This window comes from Fulvia fulva, chromosome 4 (assembly GCF_020509005.1).
Source record: "Fulvia fulva chromosome 4, complete sequence".
Lineage (NCBI taxonomy): Eukaryota > Fungi > Ascomycota > Dothideomycetes > Mycosphaerellales > Mycosphaerellaceae > Fulvia > Fulvia fulva.
In genome coordinates, this window is record NC_063015.1 from 896117 (window position 1) to 914244 (window position 18128).

At 53.4% G+C, this 18128-nt stretch overlaps 11 protein-coding genes across 11 annotated transcripts; 5 read left to right on the forward strand and 6 right to left on the reverse strand.

Annotated features, from left to right (window-relative positions):
• Positions 1–356: 356 nt before the first annotated feature.
• CLAFUR5_04068 (uncharacterized protein) lies at positions 357–624 on the forward strand (the record flags this gene model as incomplete). Its single annotated transcript, XM_047903216.1, has 2 exons — positions 357–394; positions 441–624. The coding sequence occupies 2 exons, from the start codon at positions 357–359 to the stop codon at positions 622–624; spliced, it is 222 nt and encodes a 73-aa protein (XP_047760358.1).
• Positions 625–1403: 779 nt separating this feature from the next.
• On the forward strand, positions 1404–1871 carry CLAFUR5_04069 (uncharacterized protein; the record flags this gene model as incomplete). Its single annotated transcript, XM_047903217.1, has 1 exon — positions 1404–1871. One exon carries the CDS (start codon positions 1404–1406, stop codon positions 1869–1871), a length of 468 nt encoding a protein of 155 aa, XP_047760359.1.
• A 239-nt stretch (positions 1872–2110) lies between these two features.
• Positions 2111–3360, forward strand: CLAFUR5_04070 (uncharacterized protein; the record flags this gene model as incomplete). The annotated part of the gene is made up of 2 exons (XM_047903218.1): positions 2111–3036; positions 3123–3360. 2 exons carry the CDS (start codon positions 2111–2113, stop codon positions 3358–3360), a joined length of 1164 nt encoding a protein of 387 aa, XP_047761092.1.
• A 27-nt stretch (positions 3361–3387) lies between these two features.
• CLAFUR5_04071 (uncharacterized protein) lies at positions 3388–3759 on the forward strand (the record flags this gene model as incomplete). The annotated part of the gene is made up of 1 exon (XM_047903219.1): positions 3388–3759. One exon carries the CDS (start codon positions 3388–3390, stop codon positions 3757–3759), a length of 372 nt encoding a protein of 123 aa, XP_047761091.1.
• A 414-nt stretch (positions 3760–4173) lies between these two features.
• CLAFUR5_04072 (uncharacterized protein) lies at positions 4174–4911 on the reverse strand (the record flags this gene model as incomplete). Its single annotated transcript, XM_047903220.1, has 1 exon — positions 4174–4911. The coding sequence occupies one exon, from the start codon at positions 4909–4911 to the stop codon at positions 4174–4176; it is 738 nt and encodes a 245-aa protein (XP_047761090.1).
• Positions 4912–4947: 36 nt separating this feature from the next.
• On the reverse strand, positions 4948–6004 carry CLAFUR5_04073 (uncharacterized protein; the record flags this gene model as incomplete). The annotated part of the gene is made up of 2 exons (XM_047903221.1): positions 4948–5354; positions 5404–6004. 2 exons carry the CDS (start codon positions 6002–6004, stop codon positions 4948–4950), a joined length of 1008 nt encoding a protein of 335 aa, XP_047761089.1.
• A 1203-nt stretch (positions 6005–7207) lies between these two features.
• Positions 7208–9370, forward strand: CLAFUR5_04074 (uncharacterized protein; the record flags this gene model as incomplete). Its single annotated transcript, XM_047903222.1, has 3 exons — positions 7208–7853; positions 7907–8488; positions 8538–9370. 3 exons carry the CDS (start codon positions 7208–7210, stop codon positions 9368–9370), a joined length of 2061 nt encoding a protein of 686 aa, XP_047760371.1.
• Positions 9371–10021: 651 nt separating this feature from the next.
• On the reverse strand, positions 10022–10453 carry CLAFUR5_04075 (uncharacterized protein; the record flags this gene model as incomplete). The annotated part of the gene is made up of 2 exons (XM_047903223.1): positions 10022–10233; positions 10285–10453. The coding sequence occupies 2 exons, from the start codon at positions 10451–10453 to the stop codon at positions 10022–10024; spliced, it is 381 nt and encodes a 126-aa protein (XP_047760370.1).
• Positions 10454–12285: 1832 nt separating this feature from the next.
• CLAFUR5_04076 (Cytochrome P450 monooxygenase gloP) lies at positions 12286–13975 on the reverse strand (the record flags this gene model as incomplete). Its single annotated transcript, XM_047903224.1, has 2 exons — positions 12286–13692; positions 13745–13975. The coding sequence occupies 2 exons, from the start codon at positions 13973–13975 to the stop codon at positions 12286–12288; spliced, it is 1638 nt and encodes a 545-aa protein (XP_047761088.1).
• Positions 13976–14745: 770 nt separating this feature from the next.
• On the reverse strand, positions 14746–15357 carry CLAFUR5_04077 (uncharacterized protein; the record flags this gene model as incomplete). Its single annotated transcript, XM_047903225.1, has 1 exon — positions 14746–15357. The coding sequence occupies one exon, from the start codon at positions 15355–15357 to the stop codon at positions 14746–14748; it is 612 nt and encodes a 203-aa protein (XP_047761087.1).
• A 186-nt stretch (positions 15358–15543) lies between these two features.
• Positions 15544–17811, reverse strand: CLAFUR5_04078 (Patulin synthase; the record flags this gene model as incomplete). The annotated part of the gene is made up of 5 exons (XM_047903226.1): positions 15544–15709; positions 15767–15914; positions 15945–16181; positions 16241–17316; positions 17669–17811. 5 exons carry the CDS (start codon positions 17809–17811, stop codon positions 15544–15546), a joined length of 1770 nt encoding a protein of 589 aa, XP_047761093.1.
• Positions 17812–18128: the final 317 nt, after the last annotated feature.

The following is an 18128-nucleotide window of genomic DNA, read 5'->3' on the forward strand; positions in this document are numbered from 1 at the left end:
TGTCTATTTTCAACCCTCACTCTCGTGTTTTATCTGCTCTATCTCTCGGTGGCCGCAACATCTCGCTGAATCAATGTCCGTGTCGCTACATTGACATAGCGAGAAGAGCACATGGTCGATTGCTAGGTCCAGCTACCCCACGGGGACGACAACGGCCCCAGTGCTTGGCCGCTGATGAAAGGCCTCATATATCTCGCCATCGTGGCCACATACACATAGCTCTCGAAAAAAAATGAGAGGTACGACCAGAAGATCGGTTGTTGTAACGATGCGGTCGACAGTGGAAACACTTTCCATCCTCGCTCTTGCTAGAAGCGTACAGTCACTAACGCTGTCCGTCGCCTCGTCCCCCCAAAATGCATCTAGTCCACACATGTATTGGCAGCTCTTTGAGGTAAGATCCATGTCATTTTCACATCTGACACTTTCAGCTGAATCAGACTGCAGGGCATATACCACTCTGGCGATGGCGGAATGTATGGCGAGTTGATCCAGAATCGAGCTTTCCAAGGCACCCAGAATGGCAATGGCGCATATGGGACTCCAAGCTTGACGCCCACCACACGGTACTTGTCGCCCCTTGGCAGCGAGATTGAACAACGCATCGCTACCAGGAGAATGTAGCAGAGGCCTTTTTACCCACCAATGAATCTTCAAAGCTACAGTTACCACGCTCGGTTTGCGAGGAGGCTCGCATTCGGCTATCCGGGTAGACGGGCAGCATCTATGGATTTCCATGAACAAGGAGCAGCCCTCCTTTTCGTCCGTTAAGAAGGTTCGATCGGTACTATAAAGCAATCATTTCGGGCTGAAGTCCTCTGGCACTAGCTTCTTCTAGCGTATAGAGACGGAGACAGAGCTGGACGTAGGCCATATACGACGCAAAGGATGTACAGCGTTCCTGGAGCTAAGCGCCGGTCTCAGCTGCGAATATACTAGCTCCGGAAACATCTCCTTCGCTTAGTATAACAATTGGTGGGACAATTGAAGCAGACGCTCCTTCAAGTGGCAGCCAGACGTGGCTAGATGTCACGCTGTTCATGCAACACTACTTCACAAGCTCCTAGTGTGTCTGTCAGAGCATCGGCTTCCATCTGATTCAGCTGTATAAGAACCCTGATGCTCAATGCGCCAAGTAAGTCAAGCTTTCAGTGGGCCCAGTTGTTCCACAACATGATGAACATGCGCCTTGGCATTCACGTCACTCTGCTAGCCGGCTGGGCTCGCAACTGGCATGAAAGCTTGCTGCTAACTCGGGGCTTCTCGAATCTCTGCGACCAGCATCCGACACATCCTTTGATTTCAGCCCGTCAGATGACTTTCCGAACCGAGACGGCGTCGGAAACTATCATACTGGCGACCTTACCATACAATGGCGACAAACAGGCCAGACTGCCTGGACCATGTTCGATTCGGCCCAGCTTCGCTCTACCAACCCAGTGAACAGCAAAACTTCCAGGTCTTTGCTGCACTCCGACTTCTCCAACGTCTCACCTACCACTGCGGGCAAACTAAACATCACTCGAGATTGGGTCCAAGACGGCGCTGACCTGGTCCTGCAAGCCACTATATCGATGACCAAGGGGGCAAAGGCAGTTGAGCCTGGTTCTTTTGGATTCCCTATCGAATTTAACAAGATCTTCACGAGTCGTACTGCAGATCAAGTCACGGCAGAATGTAGCTTGGTCAACCCATACATTGGTCTCGGGGCTGGCTATCTTCAAGTCGCACGCTTGGGTGGAAATGTACCGGACATGGTGGTGACACCCAGTAATTTCGGCATCAAGTTCGAAGCCTGGCGCTTCCTCGCCGAGTTCAATGGCGCACCATACTACTACCAGTCCACTGGGTTTAAGGGTTTATACTCGTAGGAAGTCCTCACTCAGCATAGAGCAAGACGGACCCTTGGAGTCCACCAACATCTGCCGTGCTGTAACCAGGACAATTGGTGACCTATGGCCTTCGGTTCACGCCGGTCCCACAGTTGTACGACATCGAATCGACTGTCGCTACCCTCGGCCATCCTGTGGCCATCGGTCTGCCTGGCCACGTCTTGCTAAGCGGTACGACTGCATTGCTGAATCTCCAGTACAATTCATCAGTCGCACAAATGTACACCACACCTGGCAACGCTCTCACTTTCACGAAGACCACTGTTCCCAACTCCAAGTGCCAAGCATACCAGATCACTGCGAACAACGGCGTCTTCGGCCGAGTGCAACTGACCATCAACTACGCCAATGGAATTGTACAGACCGTACATCACTTTGTCACAGCCTCTCAATTAGCGACAGGCGAGAAATATGCCGACCAATCATTCACCAACTCCTACTTCAACGACACATCAGATCAATTCCATCGCTATGGCCTCGTCACTTATGATCAGATTGCCAATGCCCAAGTCTTGCAAGACGACCGGGCGTGGATTGCAGGAGAAGCTGACAAGGCAGGGTCGCAGTACGAGGGCATCTGCATGAAGGAGTCTGCCCATCCGAATAAAGAGCATATCTTCCAGTTGGAGCAAATGGTGAACCACTCCATCTGGAGCAACCTGCAAAACTTCGACTACAGCGTGAAACGCAGCTTGTTCTTCTATGAACCATCGGCGGTACCAGGGTATCCTTACAGCACACGCATCAGTTGGGGAGGTACCTGGAACAAAAACGATGCGTACTCCACCTGGCGAGCGGAAGATTACGTTCACGCCTCTGCGATTTACTACGCTCTGTATCGCGCATCACGAGTCTCGCTAGGCATCTTGAAACTACAAACCCCGATGTGGTACTGGAACCAGGCGTTCCATACTGTGGTGGCCTCGCAGAATCATATTGTGTACGCTGATGTGGGATTGATGGGAGAGACCATGTGGGTGAAGCTACTGGAGGACTTATTCGCGGAAGGCTTGAGCAGTGAGGCCGCTCAGGTGACGCAAACCATGAAGGGTAGACAAGCGCTCTGGGCGACGCAGTCAGGTCCCTTTGGGAGCGAGATGCAACGGCACTCAACTGCGGAGGAAGGTGTCTATGCATGGTCTAGGTGAGTGCATAACATCATACTCCTCCACCTTGACGAACGATTTAGTCGAACGGTGTTGAACCTGCCAGCTGACTCGCATGATCTAGATACTTCAAGGATCAGGCCACGATGACGAAGTCGCTGGATTACATCCGTGGATACACGCCTACGGTAGCGCATTGGGGCTGGAACGGGAGCGCGCGACACTACTGGGACTTCCTCTACGGGGGCAAACTCCCACGTGTCGAGCGCATGATTTACCACTATGGATCATCGCTGAATGCTCTGCCACCTCTGGACAACTACGAATATCAGTCCAGTCCAGCGAGCCCGGCGGCCTTTTAGGACTTACGTGTCGCATACGGAGGTATCATGGGTCCGCTGTCGAACATCAGCGACGCAGGTATGACCTCCACTGCGTTCCACTCCTGGCCCGATACCCTCGCTTGGGATGGGTACTCTGGAGACTACGGCCCTACCTACAATGGAATCATCATGGGAGCAGGCACGTACCTTGTTGAGCACCCAGACTTCGGATGGGTCGCCATGGGCGGGCAGGTGACTTCTACCAACCCTGTGACTGTGACGCCAAGGGATAGCGTGCAGCGAAGCATCTATGTCGCTGCCATGGGTCTGGCTGTGCAATTCGATGCCGGCGGGATCTCACTGTTTGTCTACAATGCCTCTTCCAAGACTTTGCCCTCGTTGCGGCTGAGGAGGTACCTGCAAAGACAACGATCGTGACATGGCAGAGCACCCTGGGCCAGAATAGCCGACTCACGACTCGCAATCTCCCCGCGAGCAAAGGTGGCTCTGTTGTCCAGCTGCCCGGCTTAGTCACATTTTCAGCGTAAACTGGGGATTGAGAAATGCATGAGACCGAAGGTTGGATGTTTGAAACTTGTTCGGAGGAGTGCTAGAGATGCCTCAAGCATTCTGCACAGACATTTTGTACGTAGATACCTCGCGTAGGCATCCTCTCCGCCTGCTACTTTTCGGCTCACTCTTGCGCGGGCTTTGCAACAGCCACCTGGTCTGAGTTTCATGCTCGTGCGGAGCTTATGCAGACTTCATACCTAATCAATGTCCTGCCGCTTTGGCCCTTCGACTCGCACAATCAGCATCTGACAACGATGCTCGAAAATGTCCGTGAATGGTTTACACGTAATCCGAGTAGACTCCCAAGTTCCCGCTCGGACTGACGTAAGCGCCGCCAGAGGAATCAAGAGCATTGGAGCTTCTTACGATGTGAACCTTGTGCTGTCCCTCATACAATCGAGCGACCAAGTCCTGAATCCACTGGGGGACGGGTATGTTGTTCGCCTCGTCGAGGTGGAAGACGACTCTGTTGACTCCAAGTAATCGCCGAGCCCTGTCCATGCACACAGTGCTAGTGATGGCCTTTCTAAATCGCACACCGACAGCTAGATGTATCCATAGCATTGCTGTCGCCTTCGGATCCAGGTCAAAAGTGAGTACTCTGTGCAGGATGGAGCCCAATGCCATCCATGAAATTAGAGGGTAGGGTAGCGGACCGGTCTGGTCAGAGAGCAGGGTCAACCACTCATGCCAGGTCTCGCCGCCTGCCTTGATTAACGTCTGGTTGAGGGTGGCATCGAGAAGAATATGTACTTGGTGCATCGTGTGGTCCAGTATGTCTTCGGCCGTCGCACCAACTTCGATGCCGTCCTTGATGACGCTCGCGAGGTAGTCGATGAGATCTGGAGAAGCTATGCCTGTGAGAATGATCAGCCTGTGATCACAGCTTTGTTGATGATGAGCATGCTTACATCCGTAACCGTCGATGGACTGCAAGATGAGCTCTGAGCAGTAGCGTGGCTCACTAACGCTTTGCTTGAAGAGTTTTAGTGCTTCTCGAACTTGTTTGGAGGTCATGGCACTCTTGTTGAGGTGTCCGCCGTCAACAACGAGTTAATGCAGCATATAAAGAGACATGTGTCGCTGGAGGCGCGACAAATGTGCCCGCTCGAGATGGTCGGTGGAGATCGAAGCAGTCTCGAGGATATCAAGTGCTTGAGAGTCGCGGTATATCTTGGCAAGGCCTTTGCGAACACTTGTTGCTTGCTGCTGCGAGAGGGGCACCGGGTGTGTAAGTATGGCCCGAATGTAGTTCATGGCGAGTTGTCCGCGGTTCAGCTGCCCTGCTTGTAGAGCAGCCAGACTCAGCCCTCCGTGTACGTGGGGTGCCAGCATCCGGATCGTCTCGGTGTGGTAGAAGACCGGCATTTCGCTAGCCGTGAAGCTGGTACCGACCTCGTGGCGGCTGTAGATGTGTCCTGGAGGGAAGCCGACCCAGAGTTCGTCGACTTGCGCCTGGCCTACAAGCTGTTAGCAGATCGTTCCACAGTACGAAAGGTCGTCACTCACTCATATATCGCTCTGATGTCTCGAGCCACAATGGTAGGCAGTGCTCGCAGATGTGCATTGGGCCTTGCGAGAAAGAGATCGAGACCTGCCTCAAACATCCTGCGCAAGTGCTGGGCACGACAATCTGCTGTGTTGGTGATGTCCTGCCTCTGTCCAACTCGCCCGTGAACAGCTTCCGTAGTAGGCATCCAATGTTGGACTCGTGCTGGTGGCGGAGGTACTTCTCGATGGCCTCAGCTCTGAAGTCGTAGTCATTGCGGCGATATGCCTCATCAAGCTCTGGGACAAAGGAAGAGATGGCAAATATCAGCTGGTCGTTGCTTGTTATGTTGCAGTCGACACGCTTGAGTAGAGCGCAATATCCTCGATCGGCGCGGATGCCCAGGAGAAGCTGGAGTCGATGGTACACTGGAAGGTTGCTTGCGACGATGTTCTCGATGAAGGTATCTTCTAGTTCGTATGCAAACTGCGCCCTCAAATACAGTAGTCTGTCGTCCTTCTCCTGCTGAGGTCGTGGGTCTGGCTGTTCGAACCGTGGCAGCGATCGAGCCGCTTGCTGAGCTGCGGTAGACCTACTACCGCGATATATCGGGGTTTTCATCGGTCGAGAGGATAGCCTGGTAGCACAGCCGCGTGCGCACAAGTTTGCTGGTGCTGTGCAGTGCTGGAGCGACGCTGCATGAGGCGATGATTCAGAAATTCGACGAGAGCATGAATGGCGAACTTCGTGGCTCTGCTAGCCCGAACAGACTCGTGGGAGCCGAACGCCACATTCCAACGTCTGTGCATTGATCTTCTTGCCTAAATCCTCATTACCGTCCCAAAATTGATCCACATCGCTCCAAGTTTCGTCCCGAGCTGTCGACATACAGACGAGTTCCATCTGCACCCCCCTGTCTGTTCTAGCAGAGACGTCTGACGCGCCGAGCAATAGTACAACACAATAGTGATAGCTTGAGCTATTCTACTCAGCATAGACTCAATAGCAGGCTTCTATGTATTGTCTTTGGCTTCCTTCATTGCAGTACACGATGCGGGACACGATACTGCTATACAGGAGGTGAAGTTCAGCCACACAGTCCCATTGTGAAGCATAGTCAGTATTATTCTCGCGACAGTTCTATAGTGATGCGATCAACTTCACACGTGGTATATCTATCTGTACTTTCTCCCAGTCTCATCGTTCCTTTCACAGATTCACAGCATACTATAAGCAAACATGGCAGACAGAAGCGTCTACTCCCATTGCAACAACCGCCCGTCTTACCTGGCAAAGCAAGCCATCAAGAAGCTGGAGGGATGGCCTCAGCCGTTCAGTAAGGGCATTGAAGCAGCACATGGGGTTGCCAATGCAACGTTTGCGTGTGGGATCTCGCTCGTTTTGGTGGTCATCAGAAAGGCTGGAGGATGTTGGCGCGTGCTGTCGAGAAGAAGGCGAGCCAAGTCATGGCCATGCCGATGGACTTGGGTGTTGAGAGGAGCTTTCAGGAGTATCTGCGCGTGGAGAAGCGCTTCCTGCAGAAGTAGATTGTGCAAGCAAGTAGTTATTGAAGGCAATGAGCGGCTGGTCCGGTTAGGTCGGTGTCCAAAAGCATTTTCAAAGCAGCCGCATGTGGCGTCTAGCGTGAGTGCGGGTTAATGCCCAACGTGCACAGCAATTACTCTTCCGCACTCTTGAACATTCGAACATCATGAGACTTGACACCGCTTCACGCATCAACACCACACCATCTACTCCATGACCTCCACGACAATGTAGACAACTCTGGACCACGGACCCGATTCCAGCACGCATCGAGCTAGGATGACGGCTCTCAATGCTGCCCCGGTTGCCATCTTCAGACTACCCGCAGAGTTGTGGGACCTCGTCCAGAAGAACCTGCCCTCGATTAAGGACCGTGTCAATGCCAGTCTTGCGTTCCGCGATACCAGAGGACAGACTCGGAGTTTGGTCGAGAAATGGGTACCCGAGTGGTCGAAGATGATAGAAGAAGCAGACATCAAAGCGAACATTCTGAACAACGAAAATCTCGTTCTGACGTATGCCGAAGCCCTGAATATCGCCATCAAAGCTTGGACACCGATGCGGATAAAGCCTTCCATGGCCAGCAGCATCGCTCAGCATAACCCTGCGCTACGTCAGTATACCTACAACCAACTTCGCCGTCACCAACGCAGGCACGGTATCAGCAAGGATGGATTGAACAAGGACCAGCGCGAAGACCAAGCACGCTTGAAGGAAGAGTTGCTGTTCCCAACGGCACGAAGCGCAGCACGCGAGCGGGCCTGTGCTGTCTTTCTTTTCAACAACGTCCGTAGAGAGGCCATCGCCACCCAGGTGTGCCAGGCGCGGCTCTGTCGAGCCTACGGGGGCGATAGACGGCAACAGCACCACGACATCAAGTTTTGCGACGTTCACTTACAAGAGCACATTTACTCTGGCACTGTCTGTAAGTCGATCGATCTCGCCAGTATTTTACCACGTCGATGCTAACGTTAGTAGCCTTCAAGCAGCTTGCAGACTTCTGCATTCGTATCATTCCGAATGACACTGAGCCAGGCGGGGTGCTCTCCTGGACTGTGCCTTTCCTCTCTACCGATTCCCGCAACGCTTTTGAGTCACTATCCTTTGCCGAAGCCGATGTCATCACATTGGGCATCTATGGGCTTCGCTGGGTGGAGCTGCAGCGGCGAAGAAAAGCATGGAGCAGGGAACTGCGAGAGCGCAAAGGCAAGGAATACTCGGCGTGTATCGAAGCGCTTCGAGTATTGAGAGATTGGACATACGCTGGCATGGACAGGACCTCTGGCGAGCGCACTATAAGCGGTGAGATGCTGGCAGACGACTTTCCATGGGATCTGGCTCCTGCTTTCCGAGCTGCCACTGGCGAAGATCTGCGGAGCATGCCAAAGATCGTCGAACTGCTTCGTCACCTGGGCAGCCAATATCAGGCGAGTCCAGCAGCGACCGTCGACGAGTATCGCTTGGAGTCAGCGTATCGGATCACTAAGAAAGAACAACTTTGGGCCAATGAAGCAGCTCGGAAGTGGATCAAGCCGAAGCTTGACAGCCTGGGTTGGATCCGTGAGTACAATGGATGCATATCATGGAACGAGACACTGATAAACCGTAGCGCAACCCCGACTTTGCAACCAGTTCCAAATTGTCGCCGACAAGTCCTTCGAGCCACTAGTTTTCACCAGAAAGTTCAACACCCCTACCGAGAGGTCGTATTGTACGACTGAGGAGGCCGAAGAGCTTTGCAACCTCATTCATGGCCAAGGCCTGGACACACTACTCTCGAACATCGACTACCACACACGAAGACGCAATCTTGCTATTTATCTGCATCTTCAGGTCGGACTCGAGGTTTTGGAGACGCAGACTACGCCGGGCATTATGGAGCTTTCTCATGATCTGTCTACTGCTGTTCGTGGTCGCGGGGAGGGATTTGACACGTCTAGCTTCGCGGAGCTTCCGCCATTCAAGCCCAGTACCATTGGCCGCAAGTGGATACTGGAGACTGCACAGGATCCCGTCAACACCTACGTGAAGTGGCTGGAGGAGATGATCGACGCTGAGGGAGGGCAGCTTTTCCTCGCCCGAACTCCCGATGAGGTCGATCAGAAGCACCTACAGCCTTTCGTGCAAGATTTCTGGAAGCACAGTACTCCGACTATCTCTGAAGATGACGTGGAAACATGGCTTGGTGGTAAGGTCGCTGAGCTCGTCCTCGATGAGACCAGTAGCGGGCGCTACAGCATCTGGGAAAAGCACAAGATCGACGAAGCACTCTCCGGCCCATGGCGAGAAATACTGGAATGCGTCGAATGTGACATCTTCCACGTCAAGAAAGGCTTCGTCGACGGGTTCGCTGCTCATAAGAGCGAGAAGATACTGGGCACGAAGGCCAAGCCTTTCTGCTGCGGTCGTGTTCTGTGGTTCGACGAATCGCAATTACCCTAGAGCACGAGCTTACGCCAGTGCAGAGGTGACGAGAGCGCAAATGTTGCACGACTTCCTTTCATGATGAGTTGTGCAGTAGATCGCTATGGGAACACTATATCAGGAGCGAGAGCTGCCTTGGGCGACTGACAGAGTGGTGAATTGCAGAAGACGGAGTCAGCAAACAGTGTGGAGGAAGGCTGTGACTGTACCTACGAAGTGGCTTGGTCTGAATATCGACGTAGACAGAGGAACGCCTTGGCATGGAGTGTGATGTCTGTCTCCATCAATCAAAGTGGCAGACGACGATGTCACTTGCTACGATTACAGACATAAATTAAATTCGTGGCAGATAAATGGACCATCGTCAGAAGATAAGGAGGAACTCTGCACTGTGAGGATTCGATGTTCATTCCATTGAGCTATATGCCCTGTACTCTGCGCTTCGGCAGGTACCATCATGAGAGTGTCGTTCGTAGTCGACAGGTTCATCTGTATTACCATAATGTGCCTTGTTCAATCAGGGGAGGTGGTTTTGCGAGCGTTGTAGGCGCTTCTATGGCGACAGTCATCGCTGGAAGTGTCCCGAGTTTGTGAAGGCAGAGAGATTGACAGCTATGCTCGATCGTCAGTAGAGACGGTGAAGTGCGAGGGACGGCGCGATACTCACGGCTACTTGCGAGCCTTGCCACTCTTCGCCTGCTGCTTCTTCTTCTGAGCAGCCTCCTTCTCATCCTCCTCCAGCTTCTGCTTCTTGTGATCGCGGAGGTTGACGCCACCGACCTTGAAGTTGCCAGTGTTGTTGGTGAGATCGAAGTCGCGGTCTTTGTTTCCCACGCGGTAGCGCACGATGCCATCGTTCAGAACGGTCTCCTCAGTCAGAACTCGACGAGGTCAGTCAACGCGTAACAGTGTTAGACCGGTGCGATACTCACAGTCGCGAAGTCTTCCATTGTCGCCGTAGCAGTCGTTCACGATCGCATCAGGCGACATGGTGAACTTGGCGGAGTTGCGTCTGACCTTGGCAGCCTGGACACTCTCGGAGGTGTCGCTGCCACCGCGCTTGTTGCTGTTGTTGTTGTTGTTGCCGCGCTTCTTGCCCATGACGGCGGTGGAGAAGAATGAGGTAGTGCAAGGCGTGAGTTTGTGGTTGCAGCTTGGTGAAGTGGATGTCGCCGTTGTCGCTCGAGTGTTCGTCCTGCTACATGCGCGTGCTGATCTTGTGTTGTTGTACAAGAGCCTAAGTCGATGAAGAGTCTTAAATGTATCAGGTCAAGCCTTTCTCAGTCAGTGCGCGGCCTCGAAGCTTCGCGGTGGACGAATTGTGGCGTCGCGTCAGGCTTCGAGCTTCGTTGCATGGCAACTAATGGCAAAAGAGGAGCTTGGTCACGGAACAAAGTCGACAGTCGTCTCACGAGTGCCGCGGTTCATCCTTGGTCGAGGGCTGAAGTAGCAGGCAACCTGCGATCCTTGGACCTGAAGCGGTGCAGCAGGCCGACCATTGCACGCTTCGTACGACGGTAGCCGTCTGTAGGGAGCAAATACAATGACAGGCGGCAGTCCATATGTTTGCGCTGGAAGGCGGTACGCATGTTGGAGCAAACGAATTCTGTTGGCTGCGCGTCAGTAACTCGATTCTTTGACGCGTCTCCAAGGAATCCCATGAGACATGCTTGGCACAACGATCCAGAACCATCTCTCGCTGCAAACACAACGATGACACTTCACAACAATAGAATCGCTACTGTCGACACAATCGTGTATTCTCCTGTGCTATCGACGAAAATTCTACCGCTGCACCTCCAATCTTAACTCCAGTGCTCCAAAGCCTTGCTGACGCGACCGTAAACCAACCCAACCACGATACCTGGGAAATGCACTCCATGCGCGATTTCCGGTTCCTCTTCCACCCATGTCGAGTTCATAACCTCGTAGGGATCCCAAAGTGGCTGCACAACCACCACCACAACGACGACCACGTTCTCCATTGCCAAAAGCTGCCACCAACTCCCAAAACCGAAACAGGGCCTGCTCGCCGCCATAGGAGCAAAGATAGCACAACCAACGCCGCTCGCGCCGCAAAGCTCCCTATCTTCTTGATGACGCCTGATGCGCTCAAGCTCAATCACACTCCCAATGCGTTACGCCACCACTCCCACCAAGAAAATGTCGAGCGCCGAGATCTGAGGAAAAGCCGGGAGTGGCCACAATGCGAAGAGGAGGAGGCACACATTTGTAGTGTAGTGCGGAGGTCGGCGTGCGAGAAGGCGGAGATGATTCACGACCAGCGTGGATTTGAGCTCGTCAAGAGGACTGTGTGTTGTTGTGGCCACTGTTCGAGTGAGCAGCGGGCGCACTCTCGTCGAAGGCGTTTGGGCTGGCGGCAGCGGACTTCGTTGAGGAGACCGACGGCGATGCGGAGGGCAGAGGAGAGCAGCATGATGGTGAAGATGACGAGCCGAGGGAGGAATGCTGGCGACATGGCTGCTTGATTTGGTGGTGTTGAGACTGTCGATTGACGGACATCGTAGTTGTCTCAAGATGGAAAAAGGGGGCGGTACAAACATCACATAGGCAGCAGTCCTGACTATTGTGAACTTCACCCCAATAGCAAGCTACGGCATGAAATCAGTGTCAGACCACTACGTGAAAATAGCAGACGCTCCCGCGATGGAGAACAATGTCAACCGTCGGCCTTCCATACAGCTCAGCTTGTCCCGAGCCTGAGATGAGCCGCTGCATCATTCGTAGGTGCAACGGTGCAGTCGCCCCAAGCATTTGATCATTGAACGGCTGCAACAATATACGCCGCGGCCCATGCTACTGGATTGTTCCTGAGTCTGATCGAGAAGACCGACATTGTCCGTACGTAGAGGCATTATGATCGCTCCAGGCAATGATCTGTATTGCGGACGACAGCGGTGCCTGTCATACCCCTATGCTACTGTCTTACTCCTAAGCCTGATCTGCATCTCCGCCTCATTCGTAGGCACACTAGCACCATTGATCTCCATATTCTTCGGCCTCCCTCCATCAATCTTGATATCATAATTCATCACAATATGCGCTAGCATCAGCTTCATCTCCTGGCTTGCAAAGAACCGTCCAGGACAAGCATGTCTGCCATGCCCAAAGCTGAGAAAGTCACTACTCGTAGCAATCAAGCCCTGATTCTTCTGCTCCAGAACGCTCTTCAGCCTGTCGGGACGATCGCCTGCGTCCGTTACCTGCTCGAGATATGCCTCGCGAGGCTTGCTGAAGCGGAAGCCGTCCCAGGAAGAGGCATTCTCGCCGTAGAAGGCTGGATCTGTGTGGATAGCTCGATTCGGCGTGGCGAGACGAACACCAGCTGGGATGTGGAGACCTCCGCTGAGATCGATACCGGCTGGGTCTGTGACTTGGCGCTTCATGCCAATATCGCCTAGAGATGAGACTCGCATCGTCTCGCGGATTGTACTGTCGACTCTGTGCATGCTGTTGATTGCATTCTTTGACCATTGGCCTCCACTCTCATGCAAGACTCGCTCCACCTCCTCACGGAGTCCGGCGACATAGTCCTCCCGATCAGGGGACGAGAAGAGGTCGAGCAGTGTGTCGGTGGTGACCATGCTTGTTGTGTGGATGGCGACCATGTTCAGCATCAGAAGGCGGCGGCACAGACGATCTTCGTCAAGCTCGGTCGGATCGTTCTGCGCGAGTTGATTGCAGTCTTCAAGGATCCACTGGAGTGCATCAACTGGCGCTTCGGATGGCTTGTAGCTGGGACTCTGAATGTGCTTCAGTCGTTCGCGGATCTCGGGCAATGCAATCTCCTTGCAGATGGCAAGGTGACGTTTGACATCTCTTGTGAAGTAGGGTGCAACAATAGTGTGGATTGACTTTGGCAGCAGTCTCATCAAGCCACCTGCCTTGAAGACGGCAATAGCGTAGAGTCGTGAATGCTCAAGGAAGTCTGGAGTCCGGCAGAGTTTCGTACCAGCGAAGACACGATTCGCCGCCCTGCTGACAATCTTCATACATGTTGGGTAGGCCTTAACAGTGGTCCAGTCCGCGGAGTTTACTGGCCAATTATCTTTCATGGCCAGATCAAGCTCTTCGTAGACATCGGCAGTAAGCAGTGGCAGGCGGCGAGTGAGTTGTCGTCGGACAACATCGATATGTGGTCCATGTCTTACGTCGTAGCCGACGGTATACTTGGCGGCGATTGACTCTGAGTTTGGGATGAACGGATCAAGTTGGTCATCTGTGAGGTTGACCAGTTCGTGCAGCCTGTTGGCAGGGATCATAACCAGAGGCTCTTGGGCAAGCTGTGGCAGCACGAACATCCGGTTGTTCTGCGAGTACTGGAACATGGGTCAGTAGGAGAACGTGCCATCTGGGAGCTTCATCTCGCACCTTTGCGTACCCCTCTGCAACATACTCCTTGGTGTGCTTCAGTGAGTTGAACCCTGCTCTGATTCGTGCGAAAGCCTGCTTCTTCACGCCGACCCATGACTGCGACCTCCAGTACTTCTGCGGCTCGGACAGCAGTGGAAGTATCAGGACTGTAAGAGCAATGTAAGCCACAGCTAAGCTGCCGGCAGCTGCTGCGACTTGAGCTGTGGTGACGCCGCTATCAAGCTGCATGATGGAGGAGTTGGATTCTGGTCTCGAATTCGTGCAATGTTGTGGTATGCTCGATCAATGGCAACAGATCATGTCTTGCTATCGATTCGCCTTGTCTATAGTCTGAACATCAAAATGTGGGAGTCTGAGAAAGGTTGTATGTTTCCATGGTCGTTTGCCTCGTATCGCCTCGTACTTGATCGGCAGCGCCAAATCACATTAAGCCTACCGCGCGTTTCATGATGTCGCTCTTGCACTACCAGCTGCATAAATCTGCATAAATTGGGTTGTACATGAGCAGTTACTTTGCTGCCGAGCGGTCTGGTTGGACAGCTCCACATTGTTCGACCGCACATATATGATCACTGCTCGTTTACTCGTTTATGTCCAATCGCTTGGATTCGATGAACCTTCATGCCGGAGACTTGCCGAACGCGAATGTTACGAGACCACGAGCCATGGCTCGATGACGCCTGGCGATACGCAACACTTCTCTTGTGTCCCCCTGGAGGCAGTAAATACCTGCGTAGACCCCATCATTAGGCGGTGATACCTCTTGGCGAAGAGAATCCAGCCACAAGACGGCAGAGCAAAGCCATCCCGCGATCCTCAAGGATGCTGACGTGCTTAGACTACTCGGACGACATCAGCCAGCCTCCCCGAGCTAAGTGACACGCCACGAAGTCAAAGCTGACTTCATCTTTCCGACCACTTCCCCTAGAGATAGGGCTGCCGGTAGCTATCCAGAACCAAACAGAGTTGTTGTGTTACCAGCGCTTCCTGCTGCCTCTTCACTTCTTCCACTCAACTGAATCGCCACTTGAGACTCGCCTGAAAGCCGAGTAGACGCAGACTCTGCCGTTGCACTCACCAGCTAAGTCTTCCCACTCTTCACCATGACCTCCCTTATACAGCAACAAGTCCTTGCAGTCCTCACAAGCGCATGAGCGACTCCACAAAACTGCGTGGCACATCTCGTGCAGCAAGAGGCCCAACACCTCCTCGACAGTCCGATCAACTTTGGTATGGAAGTTCCTGGTGGTCACCTCGATAACAGCCCCCTCGGGGTAATACGGTGTCCAAGCATCGGCTTCCTCCTCGTCGTGGATCAGTCGATGCTGGACCATGCGTATCGTGTGGCGGTCGCCAATATAGGCATTGGGTAGAAGCACATCTCCTAGGACTTCGAGTCCTTGTTGCCAGAGTGCGTCGTCGAAATGCTGCTTCTTCTGCTTCGCCTTCTTGGCTTTGCGTAGCCAGCGGCGAAAGCGTGCCTGGGGTCCGAAAAGGTAGATTGAAAAACGAGGAAGGCTCGGCAGCTGACGTAGATGCCTGATGTAGTGGTCGGCGGTGGCGCGTGGCGAATTGTGAGGCATATGCTGTATGGTAGAGTTCGATGTCATTGTATCAGATGTGAAGTTGTGTTTTGTTAGTGATCTCCACGGCGAGAAGAGGCGCGGACAGCTGTTGAAGTCAACCTTCAAGCGCAAAAGCGTTTGCCAGGAGACATGGAATGGTCGCAGTCATAGCAAACGATGACATCAAGCCATGAATTCGTTCTACAATATTCGACAGTGCTCCGCTCCAATCTAGCCACGCATTGTTGTATTGCCGTGCACTCCAGCCAGGTATTCATCCAACACATCTTGAACCAACTTCTCAGCGTGAGCATATGTCACACCCTGAGTATGCCCAGGTGGCGTGAATGGGAAGCTCGAAGAGTCGACGACTCGCAGATTCTGCACGCCACACACTCTGCCCTGCGAATCAACGACAGCCATCGGGTTGTCCTCCTTTCCCATAGCGTTCGACGATGAGGCGTGATAAATCGGGCTGAGATGTTTCCTAATGTAGTCCAGGATCTGTGTATCGGTGGTGACATTCATGGCTAGCGACACTTCGTCACCAATGCGAATGCCTTCTGGAATCGCCTGCCAGGCCTTGCGTGCATTCTTGTATGCTGCAACAGCGACTTCCTAGTCGACTGGACTAGTGAGCCAGTTTGGGCTAATGATTGGTTTGTCGAGGTTGCTCGCGGATCGGATAGTCATGTTACCTCTGCTAAGTGGTGCGATCACGATATTGCCGACGACGCCGTACTGTTTGTTGCTGTCCGATGCTGTCAAGACTCGGCTCGAGCTACTTAAAGAGTTCTCAATGAGTGGCCAGTCCGGCGGAAACACAGCTGAGAGAGCCTCCTGGGTGGTGTTCTTGAACACTGAACCGTCTGGGAAAGTCTGCCAAGCACCAAAGTCGAGGCCGATGTTTGTGAGAGGACTCACGGACAGGGTTGCTGCCAGTATGAGTAGCCATTCAGCGAGATCTCGTAGACTGGACCGCCAACGTTGCACGAGTCCCACATGTCCTGGCCCACACCCGGCGCATCCTTGACGATGGGAATGTCGAACTTGTCCAAAGTCTCTTCTGGACCAATGCCAGATACCATAAGCAGCTGAGGCGAGTGATACGCACCAGGAGGAACGATGACCTCCTTTCGAGCGGTCAAGGTAAAAGGGCGGATGCCATAGTTGGTGATGTTGACACCAGTAGCAGTGCCATTGTCGAAGATGATGTTCTTGGCTAGGGCGTCGATGTATGTAGTCAAGCCAGGACGGCCGAACGCTTGCGACAGGAACGAGCTTTCAGCCGAGCTGCGAAGACCGGTTGCAGCGTCGATCGTGAATTGCCACCAGCCGTAGCCGTCCAGGTCGCCGCTCACAAAGCCTGGAAGCGGTTTCAGGCCGATGGACGAGAAGGCAGCGGCAGCATATTGAGACAGAGGGTTGATGTAACCTGGGTAGCTGACATGCAGTGGCTGAAATTGCCCAGATTCCGTGGTGTATGCTGCAGCATCGAAGACAGACCCGTTGATCGTGCGCTTCATGACATTTGTCGTAAGCTTCATGCTGCGCTCGTAGAACTTCTCCATGTTGTCCCAGTTCCAGGATTGATCTCCAACGTGATCGGCCCAAGCCTGCAGCAAGCCTTTCGATGGTCGGTGGTACATCATCTGGTTTCTCCCACTACTTCCGGCCAGGTTCTTGCCTTGAGCATAGTGCATCACACCAGTCTCAAGCTGCGGCTCGGTGAAGAGACCCCAATGGATGAGTGGCTGCCAATCGTCCTCCTCTGCTCCGACCCACTGCTCCGACCAGTATGGGATCTGGCTCCAATTGCCATTGCTCAACTCGTAAAAGCTTCCTGCTTCGACATGCGCAACAGATGCATTGCTGTGCTCGGTGAGACGAGATGCAACGACTGATCCTGCCAGTCCGCCACCCACGATAATTGCGCCGAAGGCGTGATATAAGAGGCACAGAAGCGCAAGGAAGCGCAAGCGTTGATTGGTGAGCGTTAGCGAGCTAGACCAGCGCTAAGCTTCCTAGCGCTTCGTGCCATTGGCCAATCCTACAAGGTGGAGACTCGCTGCTTGTAGCGAGTCGACGACGTAGTAGGATATAGCCATCCACCGCGCAATATCACAGCGACGTGTGAGCCTGCGAACACTCGAGCGAAGGTTATTGCGCCCAGCGGAGCGACATTGCGAAACGAAGTATATAGATTGCGAATGCGAGGCTAGCCGCAGGCAAGGGGGTCCTGGGGGTCTCCCCTAGAAACGAAGAAACAGCGAAAGCAGCTTATCGAAGGGCAGCGACATTAAGAGAGCACCTTCGGCGCACAGATACGAGGCTTGGCTCCGCCGCCTCGCAGCACATTTTATAGTCGTATGTTGAATTTCGTCCCGGGATGCCAAAGCCAGTGCCCGTGATATGGTTTTTTCTGTCGAACTGAGGCACAACGGTAGCTTGCGTGCTCAAAGCCAGCAACGCCAGCGCTGCGAACGCGTTCCTTGCCATGATGGATGATGCTTGACCTACGAAGAGTCTGTGGGATCACCTCTGTTTTGTGTTTCCAGCACTTCGGTGCCACCAGCGAACTTTGCTCATCTTCTGCGTTGTTGATCACCGTGCACACACCATATCAAGCAATTTCTCATCCTCAACTCCGCTAGCTCGAGGCGTATCGTGCATACCGCCAACACGGCTGAAGCCAAAACGTACTTTGACGTCACGAGTGAAGGAGTTCAAGCCATCGCCGGCACTTCTCCAGATTTCGATTCTTGAATTGGCACAGATCTTGTCCCAAACGAGTGCTTGCACTGTGTTGAGGCGGA